Source organism: Entelurus aequoreus, linkage group LG25 (genome assembly GCF_033978785.1).
Source record: "Entelurus aequoreus isolate RoL-2023_Sb linkage group LG25, RoL_Eaeq_v1.1, whole genome shotgun sequence".
In the NCBI taxonomy this organism is placed as follows: domain Eukaryota; kingdom Metazoa; phylum Chordata; class Actinopteri; order Syngnathiformes; family Syngnathidae; genus Entelurus; species Entelurus aequoreus.
The window spans coordinates 10,045,212-10,067,005 of record NC_084755.1 but is presented as its reverse complement, the minus strand read 5'-3'; the positions used below and the strand labels follow the sequence as shown (position 1 = coordinate 10,067,005).

The window sequence follows — 21,794 nt, the reverse complement described above, 5'->3', positions numbered from 1 at the left end:
GCAGAAGTCCTTCTCACCCCTCAAAACTATGGCCACAGGTCTGTCAAATACTCCTTTTTTTATACACATCTTATTTTTTTTAATGTTTATAGTCCGCAAAATGGTGCAATACTCAAATGATCCATGTTTCCTTGGATTATTGTCCACAATGAAAGCCACTAAAGGTAGATAAACATTACATTTGAAAACAAAACACTTTTTTTTTTCCTTTCTTTTTGTCCCCCCCCCCCCCCTACAAGTCCTTGAGTAAACACGTACACCGTCTGCCCCCTCAGTACTTGTGTCATGTCGTTGGGTTTCGCTGGATGAGGACACTCAGTGCAACGCTCTAGAGGCTATTAGTCACAACAATACTGAGTTGAAAAAATAAAAATAACAAAAATGGCCGACACTTGCCTGCACACGTTATTGGAAACATTCGCACAAACATACATTTTACACGTGTACAGTACCAGCAGCCTTGTGCAAACACTCGGGTGTTCATTTTGCCTTTTAAAAAGTCGCCCAATTGCTTTGAATTGGAAACAAAAGTATATCAAAGAGATAAAAAATAACAAAAAAAAAAAGTGTTCACATTACATTATTGGCGCTTCTTTTGGATTCAAGTATTTTTTTGTTATCTATTCGTCTGATATGTTTATTACCTTGTCAATGTTAGTTAGAGGGAGGTTGCATGGACATAAACACACACTTACTGTACATAAACACACATTCTGCACACACACATGACGCCGAGAAGCTGGCGTGTGCATATTCCACTCCTTTTTTGTGTCAACCGTGATTGAGACGCATGTGTTTGCTCCAGTTTTAAACAAAACAAAAAAAGGACGGGGGGTACATACATTTGACATCCGACACAATGTGGAAGGGGAAAGGGGGCGGGGCTCAAATGTTGCTGCTGAGAACGACACAGAAGGTTTATTTGAAAATGACAACATCAACTGCATTGGACAAACTGCAGGGGCTTAAAAATGGGTGCTACATTTTTGAAGATTTTGTCTAAAATGGCGAATGTACCGGCTACATCACGTGCATTCATAGAGTTGTCCCCATACCAATATTTTAGTACCGGTACCAAAATGTATTTCGATACTTTTCTATATAAGGGGGCCCACAAAAAATGGCATTATTGGCTTTATTTTAACAAAAAAATCTTACGGTACATTAAAAATATGTTCCTTATTGCAATTTTGTCCTTAAATAAAATAGTGAACATACCAGACAACTTGTCTTTTAGTAGTAAGTAAACAAACAAAGGCTCCTAATTAGTCTGCTGACATATTTATCATTCTATTATTTTGTCAAAGCTATAAAAAATTATTATTAATCTTTTTAATTTGCCTGTTAATATCTGCTTATTTTCCGTTTTAACATGTTCTATCTACACTTCTGTTAAAATGTAATAATCACTTATTCTTCTGTTGTTTGATTACTTTACATTAGTTTTGGATGATACCACAAATTGGGGTATCAATCCGATACCAAGTCGTTACAGGATCATACATTGGTCATACTCAAAGTCCTCACGTGTCCACGGACATATTTCCTGAGTTTATAAACATAATATGAATTGTAAAAAAAGGCAAAAAGATTTTGTGACGATAAAAAATACAGATGTAATTATACTAGATACGCTCCTGTACTTGGTATCATTACAGTGGATGTCAGGTGTATTTGTTTACATTCAGGGGTGCTAGCTTGCTGTTAGATTTTGAAGTAGCTAAAACACTGCCGACTGCGGATGGACATTCGCCGCTAGCCATGTCTAAAAGCACCTCATAACCACACCTTTATCTGTAGTTTCAAAGCCAAAATGCGTTCATTCTCCCTGTCTGTGTCTGCTTGTAAGTACTCTGTGATTGTGCGCTGCCGAACATGCTCCTCTGCTCATAAAACCAGCAACGACACGCCGTCATGCCCAGGAACGGGTACTTTTCAAACAGAGTATAATTCCATTTTTGATTCATTAGTACCGCAATACTATATCAGTACCGGTATACCGTACAACCCCATTCATAAATGCCAATGTTTTTTTTTGTGTTTCCATAAAAATAACACGCTTTTTAATGCTTGTTTGTTGAGTCCCAATCTCAACATAAATATACTGTATACCTATTACATCAGGGGTCCCCAAACTATGGCCCGCGGGCCCCCCAGCATCCAAAATCCGGCTCACGGGAAGTCCCAAGTTAAAAAAAAAAGTGTTTAAAAAAATAAATAAAAAAATCTTTCTTTTCTAATCCATTTTCTACCGCTTGTTACTCTCGGTGTCTCCTAGCCGCTCAGGCAAATCATATTGTCTAAAAATGCATTTTCCTATCGATAACGTGACAATGTTAAATGTCAAAACAGATTAAAAAGACAGATATATACAGTCGTGGAATTAACACATTATTATGCCTAAATTGGACAACCAGGTATAGTGAAGATAAGGTCCTTTTTAGAAAAAAATGCATTAAATAAAATAAGATAAATAAATTAAAAACATTTTCTTCAATAAAAAAGAAAGTAAAACAATATAAAACCAGTTACATAGAAACTAGTAATTAATGAAAATGAGTAAAATTAACTGTTAAAGGTTAGTACTATTAGTGGACCAGCAGCACGCACAATCATGTGTGCTTACGGACTGTATCCCTTGCAGACTGTATTGATATATATTGATATATAATGTAGGAACCACAATATTAATAACATAAAGAAACAACCCTTTTGTGTGAATGAGTGTAAATGGGGGAGGGAAGTTTTTTGGGTCGGTGCACTAATTGTAAGTGTATCTTGTGTTTTTATGTTGATTTAATAAAAAAAAAAAAAAGAAAAAAAAGAAAAAAAGAAACCGAAACCGAAACCGATAATAAAAAAAACGATACCGATAATCTCAGATATTACATTTGAAGGCATTTATCGGACAATATATATATATATATATATATACAGCCCGGCCCCCGGCCAAATTTTTTTAACCCAATGCACCCCACGAGTCAAAAGGTTTGGGGACCCCTGCATTAGATGATTAAAAAGACACTTTTGAGACATAACATGGGGTACGGTACATAACTTTAGTGTTGTCCGGTGTTTAAATGCTTTCTGTGGCCCTAAACAAGATTTTGTTTGTGGTCTTTAATATTACTTATTGAATAATATCACAGTATTGCTAATGTCCCTGCCCCACATTCACACACTCAGTATGTTTACATGCACAAATGCACTTAATTTGGTTGAAACTAGCTTTTTAAGACCGTTGACTTCATAATGTAAGGTAGCGAATAGCCACCATGTGAGATGATCATTAGGTGATAATAATACACCATTATTATATTGTTAGCTTATCTACTGGAGGTTGACGCTGCTGTCTCAAACTTTCACCAACGGTCCTTGAACGCACCACAATGATGTACTATGAGAAAAATGAAGCTTAAACATAATTTGTGTGGAATGCTGGTTGTATCATATGTTTACCTTTCTTCTATCACCTCACCCTGCTTCCCAAATGTTGGCACTATGTGTGATTGCATATATGTGAGCTTTGATGACTTGTTACTACCAGGAGGATTGAACCATTTGGCATTTTTGTAAGTAGTGTTACATATTATTTAGTTTATCTTAACTTATAGAACTGACCGATTTTTACAAAACCCAAAACCAGTGAAGTTGGCACGTTGTGTAAATGGTAAATAAAAACAGAATACAATGATTTGCAAATTCTTTTCAACTTATATTCAATTGAATAGACTCTTTATTTACCATTTACACAACTTGCCAACTTTACTGGTTTTGGGTTTTTAAATAAAAGGAAAATGAATGCCCAGGAAATGATCATGTGGTTGTGGCCCTAAACAACCGCATAGAGCAGGATTCTCAAGCTGTGGTACGCACGGGCTCCATTTAGTACAATGTTTTATTGTCCCATATTCAAACACAGTGTTACTGTTCAAACTGTGTGTAATGTTACAGTGGCCAAAATATTAAACATACTTGTTAAATAAAACCTCTGCCGTATTTTTAACGAAAACTTAAGCCTACTACGCTACTGTACTTTAACGCTGGTATTGGAGAGGCAAGTTTTTTCATATCTCTCCGACCTCCTTCAGCCTTACTGCCCCACCCGATCCCTAAGATCAGCCGATCAGCTGCTACTAACGGTCCCTGACACAAGGCTGAAGCTTAGAGGTGACAGAGCTTTCGCCGCTGCTGCTCCCAAGCTCTGGAACGACCTACACTACCGTTCAAAAGTTTGGGGTCACATTGAAATGTCCTTATTTTTGAAGGAAAAGCACTGTACTTTTCAATGAAGATAACTTTAAACTAGTCTTAACTTTAAAGAAATACACTCTATACATTGCTAATGTGGTAAATGACTATTCTAGCTGCAAATGTCTGGTTTTTGGTGCAATATCTACATAGGTGTATAGAGGCCCATTTCCAGCAACTATCACTCCAGTGTTCTAATGGTACAATGTGTTTGCTCATTGGCTCAGAAGGCTAATCGATGATTAGAAAACCCTTGTGCAATCATGTTCACACATCTGAAAACAGTTTAGCTCGTTACAGAAGCTACAAAACTGACCTTCCTTTGAGCAGATTGAGTTTCTGGAGCGTCACATTTGTGGGGTCAATAAAACGCTCAAAATGGCCAGAAAAAGAGAACTTTCATCTGAAACTCGACAGTCTATTCTTGTTCTTAGAAATAAAGGCTATTCCACAAAATTGTTTGGGTGACCCCAAACTTTTAAACGGTAGTGTACCTCTGAGTGTTAGACAAGCCTCCTCTCTTCCTGTTTTTAAATCTCTCTTAAAAACATACTTTTATTCCATGGCTTTTAACACTGAGTGATACCCATCCTGCAATGGCGTCCCATAATACACCTGCTGTGAACCTGTTTTTATGTTTTATTTATTTTATTTTATTTATTTGTTTTTTATCGTGTTCTGTTTGTGTTGTGTTGTGTTTGCTCGGTACTTGTATCATCTTTTAACCTGCCCATTGTACAGCACTTTGGCTACCCCTGTGGTAAATTTTAAATGTGCTTTATAAATAAAGTTGATTTGATTTTGATTTGATTTGAGGTGGTACTTGGTGAAAAAAAGTTTGAGAGCCATTTGGTCAGCCCATAACAGTAAATGGATTTTGTTTTGGAATTGGATTTTTGAAAATTTTGAATTTATTTGAAATGGGGTCTTATATGAATCGCAGTTCGGATGTGAATTGATTTTTTTTTTTGCACCTCAAATATTTTATATTTTTATTTTAACTCAAAAAAAGTTTGAATTGTATGATTATGTAATTATAGATATTAGAGTGTAATTAATACATGTACTTTTTTTTCTGTCAAAATGGAAATAAATACATTTAGTAAGAAAAGGCTGCGTCAATGAGAATAGTTTTAACAACGTTGCCGTATGAGATACTACTAAAAAGAAAGCAAAAATAGTGTTGTCATCTAAACATGCCCCTCTGAGTCCCTCCAGCTTTAGCCCAGTTCCTTGATTCAAGTTGAGTGTGGAGTAAATGCACAGAAAACCAACATATATACGCACGTAGTAAAGTCCTCGACAACACAGGCATTAGTGATTGTTTTGTTCAATGACAAGTCTTGAAAGAGTGACTCTGGAATAGAGTGCACACGTTAAAACAAAACAAAAATAGTATTATTTTTAAGACTTGGTACCGAACATGTGATGTGTTCCTGTTTGTGGTTGGCAGCTAGAGCCACCTTAAGATTGGAGAACCTCAGATTTGGGGTGCTCTCACACACAAAAAAGAAAAAAAAATCTAGTTTTTTGGTATTTAAAAAAAAAAAAAAAGGATGTACCCGATGTGACCCATAAACAGTGCACAGACACAAACAAGGACCAGCACTCTCCCTCGTCCACAAATAACCGTTGGTGAAAAGCAACCCTCCTTTGTCCCTGGCCTCCTCCTCCTCCTCGTGTGATGAATATTGATATTTGGATGTCAGTTGGCACAAGACTGAAGAAGAAGTTCCCCGAGCGTGAGCGCCTGCAGTAGGTGTCGCCTACCAGCTCAGCGGGAGATGTTTTGACGGGAAGCTGCCTTGGTAGTAAAGGTGGCGAGAGAACGAGGGGGAGCGGTGGTGTTTGGCAGATAGGAGGGGTGGGCTGGCAATGGCTGTGAGTTCACACCTCCTGGATCTTTTGCATAGAAATGGAAGGCTGCTTCTCAGTGGAGGTGGAACAAAGTACTCCCAGAGGTGAAACAAAAAAAGCACCGGTGTGGAGTGTCTCGGACGGACGGAGGAAGTGGCGCTTTTGAGGAGGTGTTGCGAGGGCTGAACACTGCATAAAGCCATGATATATCTGTGTCATCGACAGTAACATAACAAAAAAAGCACATAGGCAAAAAAAAAAAAACATTTAAAAACGCCTCCATGTCGAGAATGGAAGTGGAGGTTGCTGAGGGCGGCAGCAGCAGCAGTAGTATTAGTAGTAGTACACCGAACACAAAGGAGCTGGAGGAAGAGGAGGGAAGTCCATGTCAGCATGTGTCGTGGTGAGGGGGGGCGGGAGTCAGGGGTGAGGTCTGCTTGCAGAGCGCCGCACCCTGCAGCAGGCAGGCACTCAGTGGCCACGCCGTGATGCCAACTGGCAAGTGGGGGTGGCACGCATCACCAGAAAACAAGGCTTCGTCAAAAAAATAAAATAAAATATAATATATATATATATACATACATACATATATGTATATATATATATATATATATAAATCTGATCATCTTTGCTACCATATTCATTCTGGGATAGTAAAGCAGGACAGGAAAACTGAAACAAAAGAAAAACTCTTCACATCCATAAGTTTGCAGCCACTTAGCAATCAGTCACTTTCGATTTTTGCCAGTGTTGCTTCTGCTTGAGCCGCCATTGAAGGGAGTGAGTTTAGGTCGGATGGGGGGGGCTGCACCGGGGGCGGGGGGGCACAGTGAGGGGTGTGTGGCTCCGGTTAAGTGCTATAATAGAGCAGCCTTTCACATATACACGTTTCAGTCAAAAAGGAGGGGGGGATAAAGACAGGCTTCTTTCATCATTTTGGTTGGATGCCTTCTACACACACACACACACACACACGCACGCACGCACACACACACACACACACACACACACACACACACACACACACACACACACACACACACACACACACACACGCACACACACAACCGCACTCACACACTTGTTGCCTGCTGAGAAGTGCTTAAGGTGAATGACCAGCTCGCTACTCTCATGAGCTCACACACGCACACACACTAGGAGGGGGGGGGGGGGGTTATATTAGTGGCAGTAAGTCAGGGGGTGGCGCTCGCTGCACGTAGGTCACATAGGAGTTCAATGTGGTTCTCTTATGGTCATCAGCCGGGAGCGTGGACGGTTACAGTCTGTTGTGGCTTATATTGCACCTCGTTTTGAAATGGTTGGGGTTTTTGTCGTGACAAATGGGGAGCGGGGGGTGAGGGGTGCTGATATTCTGGTCTTGAGGTTTTGAACAGCAGTGAGAAGGTCCCAGACCGAACTGCGAGAGACGAGTTGAGGTGCAACTATTTGTTGATGTCGTTACAGCTCCACAGTAATAGCAGTGGTTCATGTTGTATTGTAAGCCCCGCCCACCCCCCCCTACAAAATAAACTAACCCTAACATGTCTGAATAATAGCATCTTTGAAATTTGTTTGCAATGCTTCAAAAACAAACAACCAAAAAAAAACCCCACTACAAAATAAATGGCTTGAACAAGGCGAACAGAGTTGCATCATTCCCTTTGAGAGTGTTTTGTTAGGGGATTTGCTTTGCAAAACAAAAAAAGAAAATAATAACCAAATAAAAGCACTGTTTGTAAATGGGAGCTCTGGTTGCTTTCTGTTAGGCCGCAGCAGCATGGACTCCCGTGTGGAGTTTCACTGGCTCAGAGATAAGGGTGTGCAAGTGTGAGGCAGGGAAGCAGGGCGACTGGGGAGGACGAGAGGTTAAGGCCAATATTAGTGCTGAGAGTCTGGAACAGCCGAGGAATAACAACCAGCGCTCTGATTGACAAGTTGTTGTTTTTATAACTTTGGGAATGATGCCTTCTTGCAGGTCTGTGAGGTGCAGTATGATTGCCTCGAAAAAGGCAGGGAGTTAAAGATGGCAGCTCGTTTCACTCGGCGAGTTCACCTGTGTAAAAACTTTGAAGGAAAAGACATCTTCCTGTGTCTCCGAGTGTAAAAAGCTCAACACTGCGACTTTCCTCCAAAAACAAAGAAGAAAAAGAAGTCGGCGAGCAGTGAGGTCTCCTCTCGTCTCTCCCTTCACCTTGACTGGTACTCCATTGCTGATTATCTCCATATTGATTTGCGCCGTTGTCCTTACATGGACTCCCCGCTCAGCAGGTCTCCAGGTAGCAGCGTGTTGATGGGGCTGGGGTTCCCCATGACCTGGCCCTCCTCTCCACTCGGGGGCCCCCACAGGCTGGAATACTGCTGCACGCCCCCCCACAGCAGCTCCCCGCTGACCTTGCTGCTGCCGGTCCCTCCGCCGCCATTGTTGTTGTTGTTCCAGTGGGGGGCGTGGCCGATTGGGTGGGAGGCGCCGGAGCCGGACCCTCCCATTCTCGTCTGATTGTTGCTCGGAGAGGCCTGCCAGCTGGTTGTCCCGCCGAGCGACTGGCCCTGTGCAAAGAAGCGATTCACTTCCTCTTCTCCGGCGAACTCTGCCAGGATGGTGGTGTTCCCGAGCACACACCTGGGCGGAGACAGCAGAAGGAAGATGAGCAACACTGGCACCGACTTGGGTATCTAATGGCCGAGGACATACATGTGCAGGGACTTCTGAGCCTTGGCAGCTTCATCCTTGGAGCTGTAGCGCACCACAGCGTTGCCCTGTGTCAGGTTGAGGTGGAATGTGATGAGAGGGCCGTGCTGCATGCACAGTGTGCGCAGAGTTGAACCGTCAATCTGCCGCAGAGATGGGGATGTTATTTATATGTATACAGTATATATAATATATATGTATACCGTATTTTCCAGACTATAAGGCGCACTTAAAATCCTTTTTTTCCCTCAAAACCTGACAGTGCGCCTTATAACCCGGTGCGCCTAATGTACGGAATAATTCTGGTTTTGCTTACCGACCTTGAAGCTATTTTATTTGGTACATGGTGTAACGATAAGTGTGACCAGTAGATGGCAGTCAAACATAAGAGATACGTGTATCAAAACGCAGCTGCCCGACATTTAACTAACACAAGAAAAAGAGAGCACATTACTCCTGTTTTAGCCTCCCTCCACTGGCTGCCTGTGTCTTTTAAAGTCCATTTTTAAATGATCTTACTCGTCTTTAAATCCTTACGTGGTCTTGCCCCACCTTACCTCTCTGAGCTGCTCCACCTCTATGCCCCCACCCGGTCCCTCGGGTCAGCTGATCCTGGAGGTACCCAAATCAAAGCGCAAGCTTCGAGAGGACAGAGCCTTCTCTGTTGCGGGTCCCAAACTCTGGAAGGATCTCCCTCTCCATGTGAGACAGGCCCCTTCTTTGGCTATTTTTAAGACCCTTCTTAAAACCCATTTTTATTCACTGGCTTTTAACCCTGCATGAGACTTTAAACTGTTTTTAACTTCTAACTTTTTTAACATTTTAACTGCTTATTATCTAACAAATTGTTCTTAGGGTAATTTGTATTTGCTATTTCAATGTGTATTTTACTTCCGTTTTAAATGTTGTCTTTTAGTCTGTCCTTTGCCTCTATTTCTTTGTGGTGTAACTCCGTTCTTCAACTATGGTTGTTTTTAAAGGGCTTTATAAATAAAGTTGGTATGGTATGGTGTAGACTGCAATATGATGGCAGTCACACAAGAGATACGTGTAGACTGCAATATGACTCAAGTAAACAACACCAACATTTTATATGTTCCATTGAAAATATAGAACATTATGGCTCAGACTCCCAAAATGCAACACGGAAATACACAGGAGGTCCTTCATACCAACAGCCATCAGACTGTATAATGCACATGTTCCTTGACTGCACTTAAATGTAGAATATATTTATATTATTCATATATTATATATAATATATTATATTATTTATTATTATTATTGTCTATTGTGAGCGAACTGTGGTGCTGAATTTCCCCCAGGGATCAATAAAGTACTTTCTATTCTATTCTATTCTATTACACACGGCGCTCAAAAATCTATCAAAATGTTTTAGTACGACTTTGGTAAGCTATGAAGCCGCACCGCTTGATGGATTGTACTGTGCTTTTGAGTATTATTATGGTGTGTGTATAAGGTAGGACATATCTGGTGTATTGTTTCGCAATATAATGCAAAAGCAACTTTTCTTAACTTCTGGTACCTGCTGATCTGTATTTGGGATCTGTATAAGTCCTGAAAAATCGCGCGCGATCCACCTTTGTAGTCGATAAGCTTCTTCTTTTTCTCTATCGTCTTGTTATGTGACATTCATCCTCTGCTGGTAGTGTAAAGTTCTTACTTATATCTGTCAGTAAACTCGCCATGAAAGCGCTAAAACATACCGGTGTAGTGAGTTTACATTATTCACCCAAGGAACTTTAGAGAATTCTTTCACGGGACACATTTCCGGCGTAATTGTTGTTTCCGGATGAGAAGATGCTGCTCCGTTATAGATTTAAGTAAAGTCTGAATGTCATTAAAACAGTTAGCTCTATCTTTTGACACTTCTTCCACCCCCGTCCTTGCACGCTACACCGCTACAACAAAGATGACGGGGAGAAGACGCTGCCGAAGGTGAGCCACGTAAATAAGACCGCCCACAAAACGGCGCATCCTGAAGCGACTGTCAGAAAGCGGCTTGAAGATGATCTGTAAAACATAATCTATGCAACATTTTGACCAAAGAACCACCATAACATGTTATGTAGACCGCAAGGACAAAAAAAATAATTTGACTCCTTTAATGCGCCTTATATATGAAAAAAGATCAAAAATAGACCATTCATCGGCAGTGCGCCTTATAATCCGGTGCGCTCTACGGTCCGGAAAATACGGTATAAATATGTTATACATAGTGCACATAAACACCAAACGTGCTTCCTGGAGTGTCTCACCTGTGGAGTGAGGTTTCTCAAGACCAACCAGCTACTGGTCCTGGAGGAGCTGTCTGTACTCCAGGTGGTGCCTGCTGCAGAAGACCGAGTGTGCAGAGGTCTGTTAGCAACACATTCATCATGAAATAAAGCTAAACTTAAATCCTATTTAATCAACCATGAGTTTCCTACAGTCGTCAGGTGCTAGAGCCACAACTATGGCTATAGCAGCCTCTTCATGTAGAGCCACAATATGGCAGTTACTGCATTGGAAGCACTATGGGTGGTTTGCATTCAACAGTTTACCTACCTCTGGATGCAGTACTCAGCTGTTGGCATGAAACTTATAGGTGTTTTTCATTTGAACTGACGCAGTACCAATTCCTGGTGCGTGGGAATTGATACCACTACTCAACAGTCCCAATTTTCCAATACGTTAGATGGCATTACTGTATAGTCAGTGGTGTGTTGCCTAGTCAGGGAGTAGTCTGCGCCATTTGCCATCTAGTCTTTTGGTGAGCCGTAAAAAGTGTTTACTGTAACCGCCTGCTGTTTGATTGTAACTTGCATCTTAGTTGTAATTTTCATTAACAAGTTTGGAGGTGTTGAAATCAATAATGCTAATTAGTAGCACATACAGTGTATGGAAATGCCAATGTAAATTAGCATCAAGCTAGCGCATTTAGTAAAAGTGGAAAGTGGATTCTACCAGGCATGCTTGCTTTGCAACTAAAATTGTAATTCAAAAACTTTTATTTGTCCCCGGCGGTGCAACTCAAGACACGCAGATGGCAAAAAGGCTTTTAGCAGCTGTAAACACAGACAATAAAAACAGAAAGAGTTATTAACAGAGTTAATTATTCCCGAGCGCAGCCACCGCTGCTGCTCACTGCTCCCCTCACCTCCCAGGGGGTGGGACAAGGGGATGGGTCAAATACAGAGGGAAATTTCACCACACCTAGTGTATGTGTGTGACTATCAGTGGACATTTAATTTTATATGTGTGCCTTAATTTTGAGGTCGCAAAGAAAATTATATTTTGCAAAAACATCCTATTTATTTTGAGAAGAAATTAAACTAAACTGAATATTTTTTTAAGCGAGTATAAATGTATTTTGTGCTTAATGTGTCTGCGTGTTTGCTATAAAATAGTGACCAATTACACATTACATAAAGCACTCCTCGCGACCCCAAAAAGGGACATGCGGTAGAAAATACTCAAACAAGGAAAACTGTACTAGATAAGAAATAAATAAATACAGATACTAAATCTATTATACTATAAGTACTAAAAAAAGTACATTTGGTACTGGGGATCAACAATATAGTGCAAAAAGACAGATTTAAAACAACAGTGACTTTAGTGGCATTTAGATAGGCATTATGTATGCTGTGACATGCATTATGTATGCCGTGAGTATGCTGAGGAATATGCATGGCTTTCGGCAAAAAGTTGACCACCTCCTTTGAGTTCTACGGGCTGGGCAGCAAAACCGGCGCCCTGATGGTAGCCAATCCATTTTGGGGAACAAAGCATGCGATGGTTTTCACATAAATACGGCCTGCGAGCCTGCATGTTGGCTTTAGAAGTTGCAACATTACCAAGAGGCAGTTCGGATGAGTCCAATCTGATTGCTGCTTGAGTAATTGTTTTATCGCCAAACGAGTCTGCAACTGGACGTGACAACGTAGTAGTACTCACGGAATTCGGTATATTTATATATTCGGTATTCCCCTATATGCAGTACACTTGCTGTACTGTTGTTTACAATGAACTCATCAGCAGTATTATTGCCGGCTGAGCACTTTGCTCCTTAACACTATTGCAGCATTGATTCTGTTTGTTGTGCAAAGTACTTGTTCAATCATAAATGACTAGGGTTGGGTATCGAGTATCGAGTATCGATTGGAACCGGGACTAACTTTCCGATTCTCCCGGAATCGTTCAAAAGTTTAAATTTCGATTCCTGGTTTCGATACCCAGTCCGCCGACCGGAAAAAAAGAATAAGTCCGCCGACCGGAAGAAGAAGCCGCTGAACACCACTGTGGCACTCTTCCGTCTGTCGGTGCCACAGACGGAAGAGTGCCACAGAAAGGTCACTGCGCACACAGTCAAAAGACTGCATCCCTTTTCAGAGGTGGAATCTCCAACATTTAGGTTAGTTAAGCAATAACGTTAGAGCTAAGCTAATTGATACTGGGCTAAACAGTAAGAGCAACATTACATGTTTGTTTATGTTTGCAGGGATATGGTGAAAACTCTCAACCCAAAATACATACCACCTTCCAGGGACTACCTGTCAAACACATTGATCCCGGCATGGTACAAGAAGAATCGGAATCGAGAACCGCCAGGAATCGGAATCGAAACAAAGAATCGGAATCGTTCGAATTCAAACAATACCCAACCCTATAAATGACCATGTGAGTCAAAGAGAGCTAGGTTCCTCCTTCCACTTGATCATACAGGCCAAATTATTATATATCTACGTGTGTCACCGGCCTCCAATTAACACCCCGTCCGTTTTCTTGCGGTTTGAGCAAATAAAGACCCCCGCAATTATTGGAGAATTTCACAGGTACTGTTTGTGTATGTAGGGTAACCACCTGTGGTGTATGAGCTGCTCCAGCCTTGGGACAGACCCAGAGAGTTCCCTCCCCACGTAGAGGATGGCTTGGTGTTGGTGAGACCAGGTGGAGGGCGGGATGGGGCTGTCGTGCTACTTCGGGGTCCCTGTGGAACCTTCCACATGTCATGGGACAGAGAGGCCTGACTGTGGGAGATGGGACCTGGAGACCAAGTGGACTTCATCTCTGACAGTTTACCTACACGAAAAAAGACAGGATAAAATAAGTTTAGAGAGAAAACCCTTCAATGGAACTGGACTTTTTGGGGGGAATTTTGCAAGAACACATATGTTTTTCTTTTTTTATGCATTCTAATTTGTAATACTCTGCAAGCATGAGGTGGCTAACAATGGAGTTAATGGGAGTACTCTATTGCGCCCATAAAGCCCTCTAAAAACTTCCAAAAACTGCCAAAAATACTAGATTTCCACCTCGTGACCTGAAGTATTAACAATATTGTTATTACCAGCGCTAACGCAGAGGAACTACTTATGGGGGCGCCGTGCTCACCGATAGGTAACTAGCTTATGCAGCTACAGTGTTGACATGCTGAGCCAGTGTGCTGCTGCATCACCTCTGAGTTGGTGAAATTTTATTGTAAGAAGTTGGTCAACTCTGTTTTTCCACTTAGACCAGGAGATGGCGAAAAAGACAGGAAAAGACGCTTGTTTGCACCCACTTTTGTTCTTACCTGCGTGAGGATTATGATTAATTCTTCCTTTAAACGGGAAAGATATGAACACCCCATCAGTCGGCATCCCAGTGAGAGCAGACATTGTACAGTAAGTGTTTGTTTTACAACGTTTGTAGTTTGTATTTCTTGTTTAGCACTTAGCAATACTGCTACATGATCAGCAAATCTAATTAATTGCTTATTAATGCCATTTTAATGCCACTTAAAAAACTGTTATGCCAATGTACGACCGCCTATGGTTATTATATATATTGAAATGCTTACAATTGTGTATACACACAACAAAGAGTTGAATAGTTTGTATTAACTGTTACTATATAGTGAATTATAATTGGCTTGCAAGACTGTCTCATCTGAGAATTTATTTTTACAATACCCAATTAAAAGGTTGTGCCTGTCAATCGTCACACTGTACCGTCAATCAAAATGATTAAACTTTAGTCTTCTGAATGAACATCCAATTCTGAATTAGTTGATCAATATAATATAACCAGAACTAGAAGTCATTTTTAAAATGTGTATCTCTTTAAACAATGCTGTAAAAATGATTTTTTTCTGAAAGAACAACTTATAATATCCACAAACTAAAGGTTTTTTAATCGGGATACAATTTAAAAATTAGTTAAATAGTTGTATGCGATAACAAAAAAGGAATGCCAATGATGTATGTGTTTGAAATGGATGATTGATTTAAACATTTTAGAAAAACACATGTCATTGAATGATTTTTGGAAAAATCCCAATAATATGCATTAAAATAAACTGAGTCAAATTAACATTTTGAATAGATTTCATTTTACACCCTCAGTTGTTTAAAATGGGTGCAGTAAACTGCAAATTATGTATAAAGTGTCAGGCAGCTGAAGGAACCATTATTCATTTACTGTGGGAGTGTCAGTGAATAAGAGTTGTGGTCTGTTGTGAGAATTTCCTAGGTTGTCCATCATAAGCCACCGTAGGTCACGTGAGGTGCCTGCATCACGAGTGTTGCTAATGTTGGCAAAGTTACCTCATGTGTGATGAACCAGAGAAGACTGAAATAAATGAGTCGTGTATGAAACAAGCTGAGTTTCTTTTTTTAACATGACATGATGTCACAGTTAAGAACTACACGCCTACTAAGGTGACCAAAGAATGGCATAGCGGTTTGATTTTGCTTTCTAGCGGAGTGTCCGCTTTGGAGGCAGCGCTTTTGTTGCTTTCAGACAATACAAGACCTCGTGTATCCAGTTTGAAAGCCAGATCCAAACACAGACACAGACGTAGCAACCTTTCGATGACGGCAACGTTCTTAAATTAATTTTCATTTATCATTTGATGGATTGACGTATTGAGTATCGGCCCAGTCCTACAATTGTATTACATGTTTTTATTTCTCTGGACATCGTATTTAATGCCTTTTAATGCCATTTATGGCCTTAAATTTTGGCAAAATCAATTTAATGACTTTTAACGTGCCGCGGAAACCCTTTTAATCACTGATTTTCAAAGATCCAGCCTCACCAGGCACCAAGAAACATCCTCCAATTTGGGTCCCTACAATTCCGCTCTTTGGTCGGAATGATGAGGCCATCCATTTGTTACAACTCTTTAATTATGTTTTCCACAAAGCCAAGTGGACATCCACCATGCTATTATACATTATTATACCTACTCAGAGTGTCCGCCCTGAGATCGGTAGGTTGTGACTTCAAACCCCGGCCGAGTCATACCAAAGACTATAAAAATGGGACCCATTACTTCCCTGCTTGGCACTCAGAATCAAGGGTTGGAATTGGGGGTTAAATCACCAAAAATGATTCCCGGGCGCGGCCACCGCTGCTGCTCATTGCTCCTCTCACCTCCCAGGGGGTGATCAAGGGTGATGGGTCAAATGCAGAGAATAATTTCGCCACACCTAGTGTGTGTGTGACAATCATTGGTACTTTAACTTTTTTAATTATTAACACTCCTGAACATGCTCGCGCTCTCTCTCCTAACTTGCCCACTCACTTACACACGTCACTCACCCCACATACCGCCATTCTTAAAGGGCAACACACAGCTTATGGCCATCATGAAGCCAGATATGAAATGCTAGAGGCATTGTGTGCCACTGTATTAAATGACATTGAAACTTACTTGCAAAATTCTAAGTTTGTTGGCATTATTTGCCATGAAAGTGTAGATGTGGCGGTTTTTAAACGACTGATGATCTACATACACTACCATTCAAAAGTTTGGGGTCACATTGAAATGTCCTTATTTTTGAAGGAAAAGCACTGTACTTTTCAATGAAGATAACTTTAAACTAGTCTTAACTTTAAAGAAATACACTCTATACATTGTTAATGTGGTAAATGACTATTCTAGCTGCTAATGTCTGGTTTTTGGTGCAATATCTACATAGGTGTATAGAGGCCCATTTCCAGCAACTATCACTCCAGTGTTCTAATGGTACAATGTGTTTGCTCATTGGCTCAGAAGGCTAATTGATGATTAAAAAACCCTTGTGCAATCATGTTCACACATCTGAAAACAGTTTAGCTCGTTACAGAAGCTACAAAACTGACCTTCCTTTGAGCAGATTGAGTTTCTGGAGCATCACATTTGTGGGGTCAATTAAACGCTCAAAATGGCCAGAAAAAGAGAACTTTCATCTGAAACTCGACAGTCTATTCTTGTTCTTAGAAATGAAGGCTATTCCACAAAATTGTTTGGGTGACCCCAAACTTTTGAACGGTAGTGTACAGGTGAGAATATTCAATTAAATTTGTCAGATGCATGTATGCCCTGGCACACCATTATCATCATTTCATGACTGAAGCAAAAAACGTTTAACACGTTTATACTGAAATAAATACACCTACAACTTATTAAATAAAATATTTAAAAAAATACCGCCAGCGGTAAAGTTTAGATCCAAGAAGGAAAGAAGAAAGTGAATGAATGTTTATAACTGAATACATTTACATATGCATAAAAATGTGTTTTCTTTGGTATTATTTTTTTTAATGAATGAAGTAACGTTTATGACAACCTTTTTCCAAAACACAATATAGAATGTGATATATAACAGGATAATGCAAACATTTAGCATTTGTTTTCAAAACGCTTACACAAAAGTGGGACCCCAAAAATTTACTGTGGGACCCCATTTTTTTGACTTGATTTTTTTGAAAATTCCTAGCGTCAACACTGTGTATATACTTACAGTATGTATATAAAATGTTAATTGATATTTTTAGAGCGCTTTATAGGTAGAATCCTAGTACCTCCTTTGTTAGCTGACTCTTGCTGGAGTTTATTTACAAATTATAATTCATAAAGAAAAATAATGTGTTCCTGTCTCATGAGGATTATGAACAATAGACTACGTTCCCAAAATATTGCATTTCCCCTTAAAGAATGAGAAAGTCCCAGAATAGAGCTTGGATATTTTAAATGTATTCTCTAATAAAAACTTACTTGACCATCTTTATATGCCACACGGTAACAACAGATCACTAGGTTAAACAGTAAAACTAAAACTAAAAGAACAAGTTATGCCGATCTGTTTTCCCATGCACAAGTTATAGAAGGGGGACGGGAGGGTCACCAACATCGCAGAGTGTGTGGAGGGGGGGTGTTTGTGGAGGTACACTGCAGGAGAGGAAACTTGGCAGGACTGAAACTCTAGTGAGTCCTATTTAATGAGGTAAAATGGCTTGGAGGGCGGGACAAGTGTGCTCATGGTACAGTCAAGGGATGGAAAGAATAGTGTTGGTTTGCACTTGTTTATCCACCACAATACGGGGAGGGAGAGGGAAGGTTATTGGTGAACCATGTACCTGTATCATCTGTCTCCGGGGACGACAGACTGAATGAGCTAGTGTAGGCACTGACTGACCAATCAGAAGAGGGAGGCAGAGCCTCGTTCTGAGATGAAGTGGGAGAAGAGCCTGAGCCGATGGCAGCGCACAAACAAATAAGACAAGAACAAATAGGGGAAAATAGCAGAGAGAAAATGGAATAAAAGAAAATTGCACTGGAAATAATAAGATTGAGGACAGAAGAAAATTACAGAGAATAAATAATAATTGCAGAAGCAGTTGTATGCAGGAAAATGGACAACAAAAGAGTAAGAGAAGGACTCCGTGCTGGCAGCCTCATGGACTTGTTACAAGTAATATTTCACTAAACATTGATCTGACCTGCACTCCTGTCTCGCAGCAGGTAGCGGTTGACATCTTGGATGTTTGTGTTGATTGTTGGCCCACTCGGGACACTACCCGGTGTCATATTGGGGTCTGTCTCCGGGTCGATATTCTGGAGACCCTTCCAGGGCACACCGGGACAAAATTCTGCAAAAGATTGCAAATGTTAGTTCATAACAGTAGCATTGGAACTGAGCAGCTGAGGAAGAGAACACTCGAGAAAAGTGTACCTGGTGGCCAGTTGATGTTGGTCCCGTTGGCCATCTTGTCACTGCTACTCTTCCCCTGCCCCCAGCTGTCTGGGGGAACCAGGGGGCTGGAAGGAGACTCAGAGCTGGACATCAGGCTATAGGGGCTGTAAGAGTCATCCAGCTGAGGAGGCTTACCAGGGGGGCCGAGGTTGGTACCTAAAGATGGAAACAATATGTTTCGATGTAACGTTTGACGAGAAATGTATACAACTTGAATGCTTCTCATTCTTGATTCTTCCTCACTGTGCTTGCTCAAATTGGGTTCCAAGGGAGAAGAGCTCCCAGAGAGGCTTTCCATGGGATTGGGGTGCGTCCACTGGGACAGGCGCGATTGGGGCTGGGGTGGTTCCTTCATAGACAGACCCACCTCCATGCAGTTTACATTCATGTTTGTGTTCAGTCCAGCTAAAGAGAATGACAACAATTTCACTGCACTAGCTCGACAACGACGACGGGAAATCCCACACCGGGTCAGATTCCACTCACAGAGAGAATAGGGGCTGTAGGGGTTGGTAGATGACTGCGGCTCTTTGGTCTGCAGGTCAGGGTGGCCCAGAACCTGGGGGTGTCCTGGATAGGAATCCATGCTGGATTTGGTCCCGCCCGGATGTAGGCCTGAGTGGGAGTGGGAAGGTTGCTGTTGCTTCATTAGGAGAGCCTGGGCCAGCTGACGCTGGTGCTGTTGGATCTGCTGCTGCATGTTATTGATTGTACGTGCAACCTGGAATGACAAGAGGGCAGAAAAGCTTGTTATTGTCTTGGATCTAACAACTAAACCATCTGCATTGTATGAACAGTCTTTTTTGTGTGAAAACGTGAGGAATGAGGTGTGATAAGTGAGAACTTACTTGCTGCTCTTGTTGTCGAATGGGTCCAGAAACATTGCGCTGCGCCTGTAACATCTGCTGCTGAATTTGTAAACGCTGGTAAGCCTGTAAGTGAGGCACATGCACAGTTGGAACGTCAAAGATACTGTAGAGTATTTTTTTTAATAAGTTGTTAAATGTAGCGTCATTAAACATTCATTACAGGAACACATGCAGCAAATAAAAGTGGCTCACCAGTTGCAGCTGGTAGAGTTGATTCAGAAGGGTCATATGTTGAGGGTTTATTGGTGAGGTTAAAAGTGCAGGATTCAGACCAATGTTTTTTGCTGCAAACTGTAAGAGCTGTGCTTGAACCTAAAAACGTTACACATTTTTGTGTGAATGCAGTGTGCTAATGTGTCAAAGTTAGCAGTCTTTTAGATATTTAAGATCTTAAGGGAGCAATCTGCGCGACACATTGTATGTGTGAGCTTAGTGTTTGTTTGCACGTACCTGAGGGGAGAGAAACTGAGGCACTTGAGCGCGTAGACTAGGCTGAGAAGAGCTGAGAGGCGGCACTGGCGGCTGAGGAGGCGGCTGAGGCATGGCCCGGGCTTGTGCTGCTCCACCACTACCAAACATTCCACCCTGCATTTGCTGGACAATCAATGACCAATCTTGGTGTCATTCATTTTCAACAATATTAACATCTTTGAAAAATCGTAATTAGCTGCATCTTTGATTAAATTCACACTAAAGCATGATTTTCTCTCATTCATCTGGGCAGAGAATTGTGACCATGTTTACTCTCAACAGGCTTTTCATTCAACAAATAAACAGAGGGCAGGTTGCCATATAATTTCTAAACTCTCTATTGACTAACATTTCCAGAGAGACCACAGAAGCGCTCTACAAATAATATTGTGGTGGAAGTGCCTATCTGGTGAAGTAGACTCACTTTATCCATGAAGGGCGAGCGAGGGTCTGCTGAGGGTTCTTTGGAGAGAAGTGGAGGCCGAGGACAGCTCATGGGTTTGTGTATAAGCCCGTTGTAGTCGTGGCCGGCGATCCCTATCCCCCGCTTGTCTAGTTCTGTCTTCTTCTCCAGCAGGGCACTCATGGCCTGGTCCAGGTTCATGTTGTTGCTCTTCAAAGCCTCCTCTGCCGGATCTCTCTGGCAAGCACATAAGAAAAGCATCACCGACTGACCAATGAACAATGCTATAGTCTATTTTCAACTTTGTCACTACAGTTCAAAAACCTCACTTTAAAAAAAAAAAAAAAAAAAATATGGATGGTTGTACAAAACCCAAAACCAGTAAAGTTGGCACCTTGTGTAAATCATAAATAAAAACAGAATACAATGATTTGCAAATCCTTTTCAACCTATATTCATTCAATTGAATAGACTGCAAAGACAAGATACTTAACGTTTGAATTGGTAAACTTAGTTATTTTTTGCAAATATTAGCTCATTTGGAATTTGATGCCTGCAACATGTTTCAAAAAAGCTGGCAAAAGTGACAAAAAAGTCTGTTCCAGGCTCGATTTTAAAGTTATATTATTAGTTTTTAAATATCTGAATGGCCTAGCGCCTTTTTATCTACCTGGTTTTACCGTACCAACCCTCACTAATACTGAGGGCTTTACCAAATACCAAAAAACAAAGGCTCAAGTGTGGAACAACAGTCTCAGGACTGCAGAGACCTTTGACATTAAAAAAAAAAAAAAAAAGTTAAAGACACACATTTTTGATCAGTTTTTTTTACTGATCTTGTTAAACTCTTCTTAGGTTTTTAATTATGTTATTTTGTCTATTTTATAAGTTGCTATTACTCCTACTATTATTTTATCAATGTTCTGTTTTTATTAATTAGTTAATGTATAGTTAATGACCCGCCCTATCTTGCCTCTCAGGGTTTCCCTGAAATGTATCTGATTGTGGCGTGACACCACAGCTAAATTAAAGCCGCCACACCATAAAAATGAGGACGTTTTTTTAAATGCGATTGTTTAGAATCAGCTACTTTGGCGACAGTTGGCGCAACTTTTTTTAATTGATGCGGTGGCGTCACAGTGCTGCAGCTAAATGAGACAATCATTGGATGAATACTCGACGTTGTCCCGCCCACGGACAGTGAGCAAATGAATAAAAGTGATCGAAAGGGGTCGCCGGGCTTCCGC

General features: G+C 40.9%; 1 protein-coding gene across 1 annotated transcript in view; it reads right to left on the bottom strand.

The window, feature by feature from the left end:
* Positions 1-7,194: 7,194 nt before the first annotated feature.
* The window catches only part of tnrc6c1 (trinucleotide repeat containing adaptor 6C1), an 81,862-nt gene continuing 67,262 nt past the window's right edge, over positions 7,195-21,794 (bottom strand). Inside the window, exons 9-21 of the mRNA XM_062037423.1 lie at positions 20,569-20,784; positions 20,124-20,267; positions 19,866-19,985; positions 19,653-19,736; positions 19,291-19,525; positions 19,048-19,209; positions 18,784-18,960; positions 18,551-18,700; positions 18,188-18,298; positions 13,664-13,882; positions 11,077-11,150; positions 8,801-8,940; positions 7,195-8,728 (exon numbers count right to left, since the gene is read on the bottom strand). Of these exons, the coding sequence (XP_061893407.1) occupies positions 8,353-8,728; positions 8,801-8,940; positions 11,077-11,150; positions 13,664-13,882; positions 18,188-18,298; positions 18,551-18,700; positions 18,784-18,960; positions 19,048-19,209; positions 19,291-19,525; positions 19,653-19,736; positions 19,866-19,985; positions 20,124-20,267; positions 20,569-20,784 (2,208 nt within the window). The 3' untranslated portion in view covers positions 7,195-8,352. The remainder of the gene's footprint in view (positions 8,729-8,800; positions 8,941-11,076; positions 11,151-13,663; positions 13,883-18,187; positions 18,299-18,550; positions 18,701-18,783; positions 18,961-19,047; positions 19,210-19,290; positions 19,526-19,652; positions 19,737-19,865; positions 19,986-20,123; positions 20,268-20,568; positions 20,785-21,794) is intronic.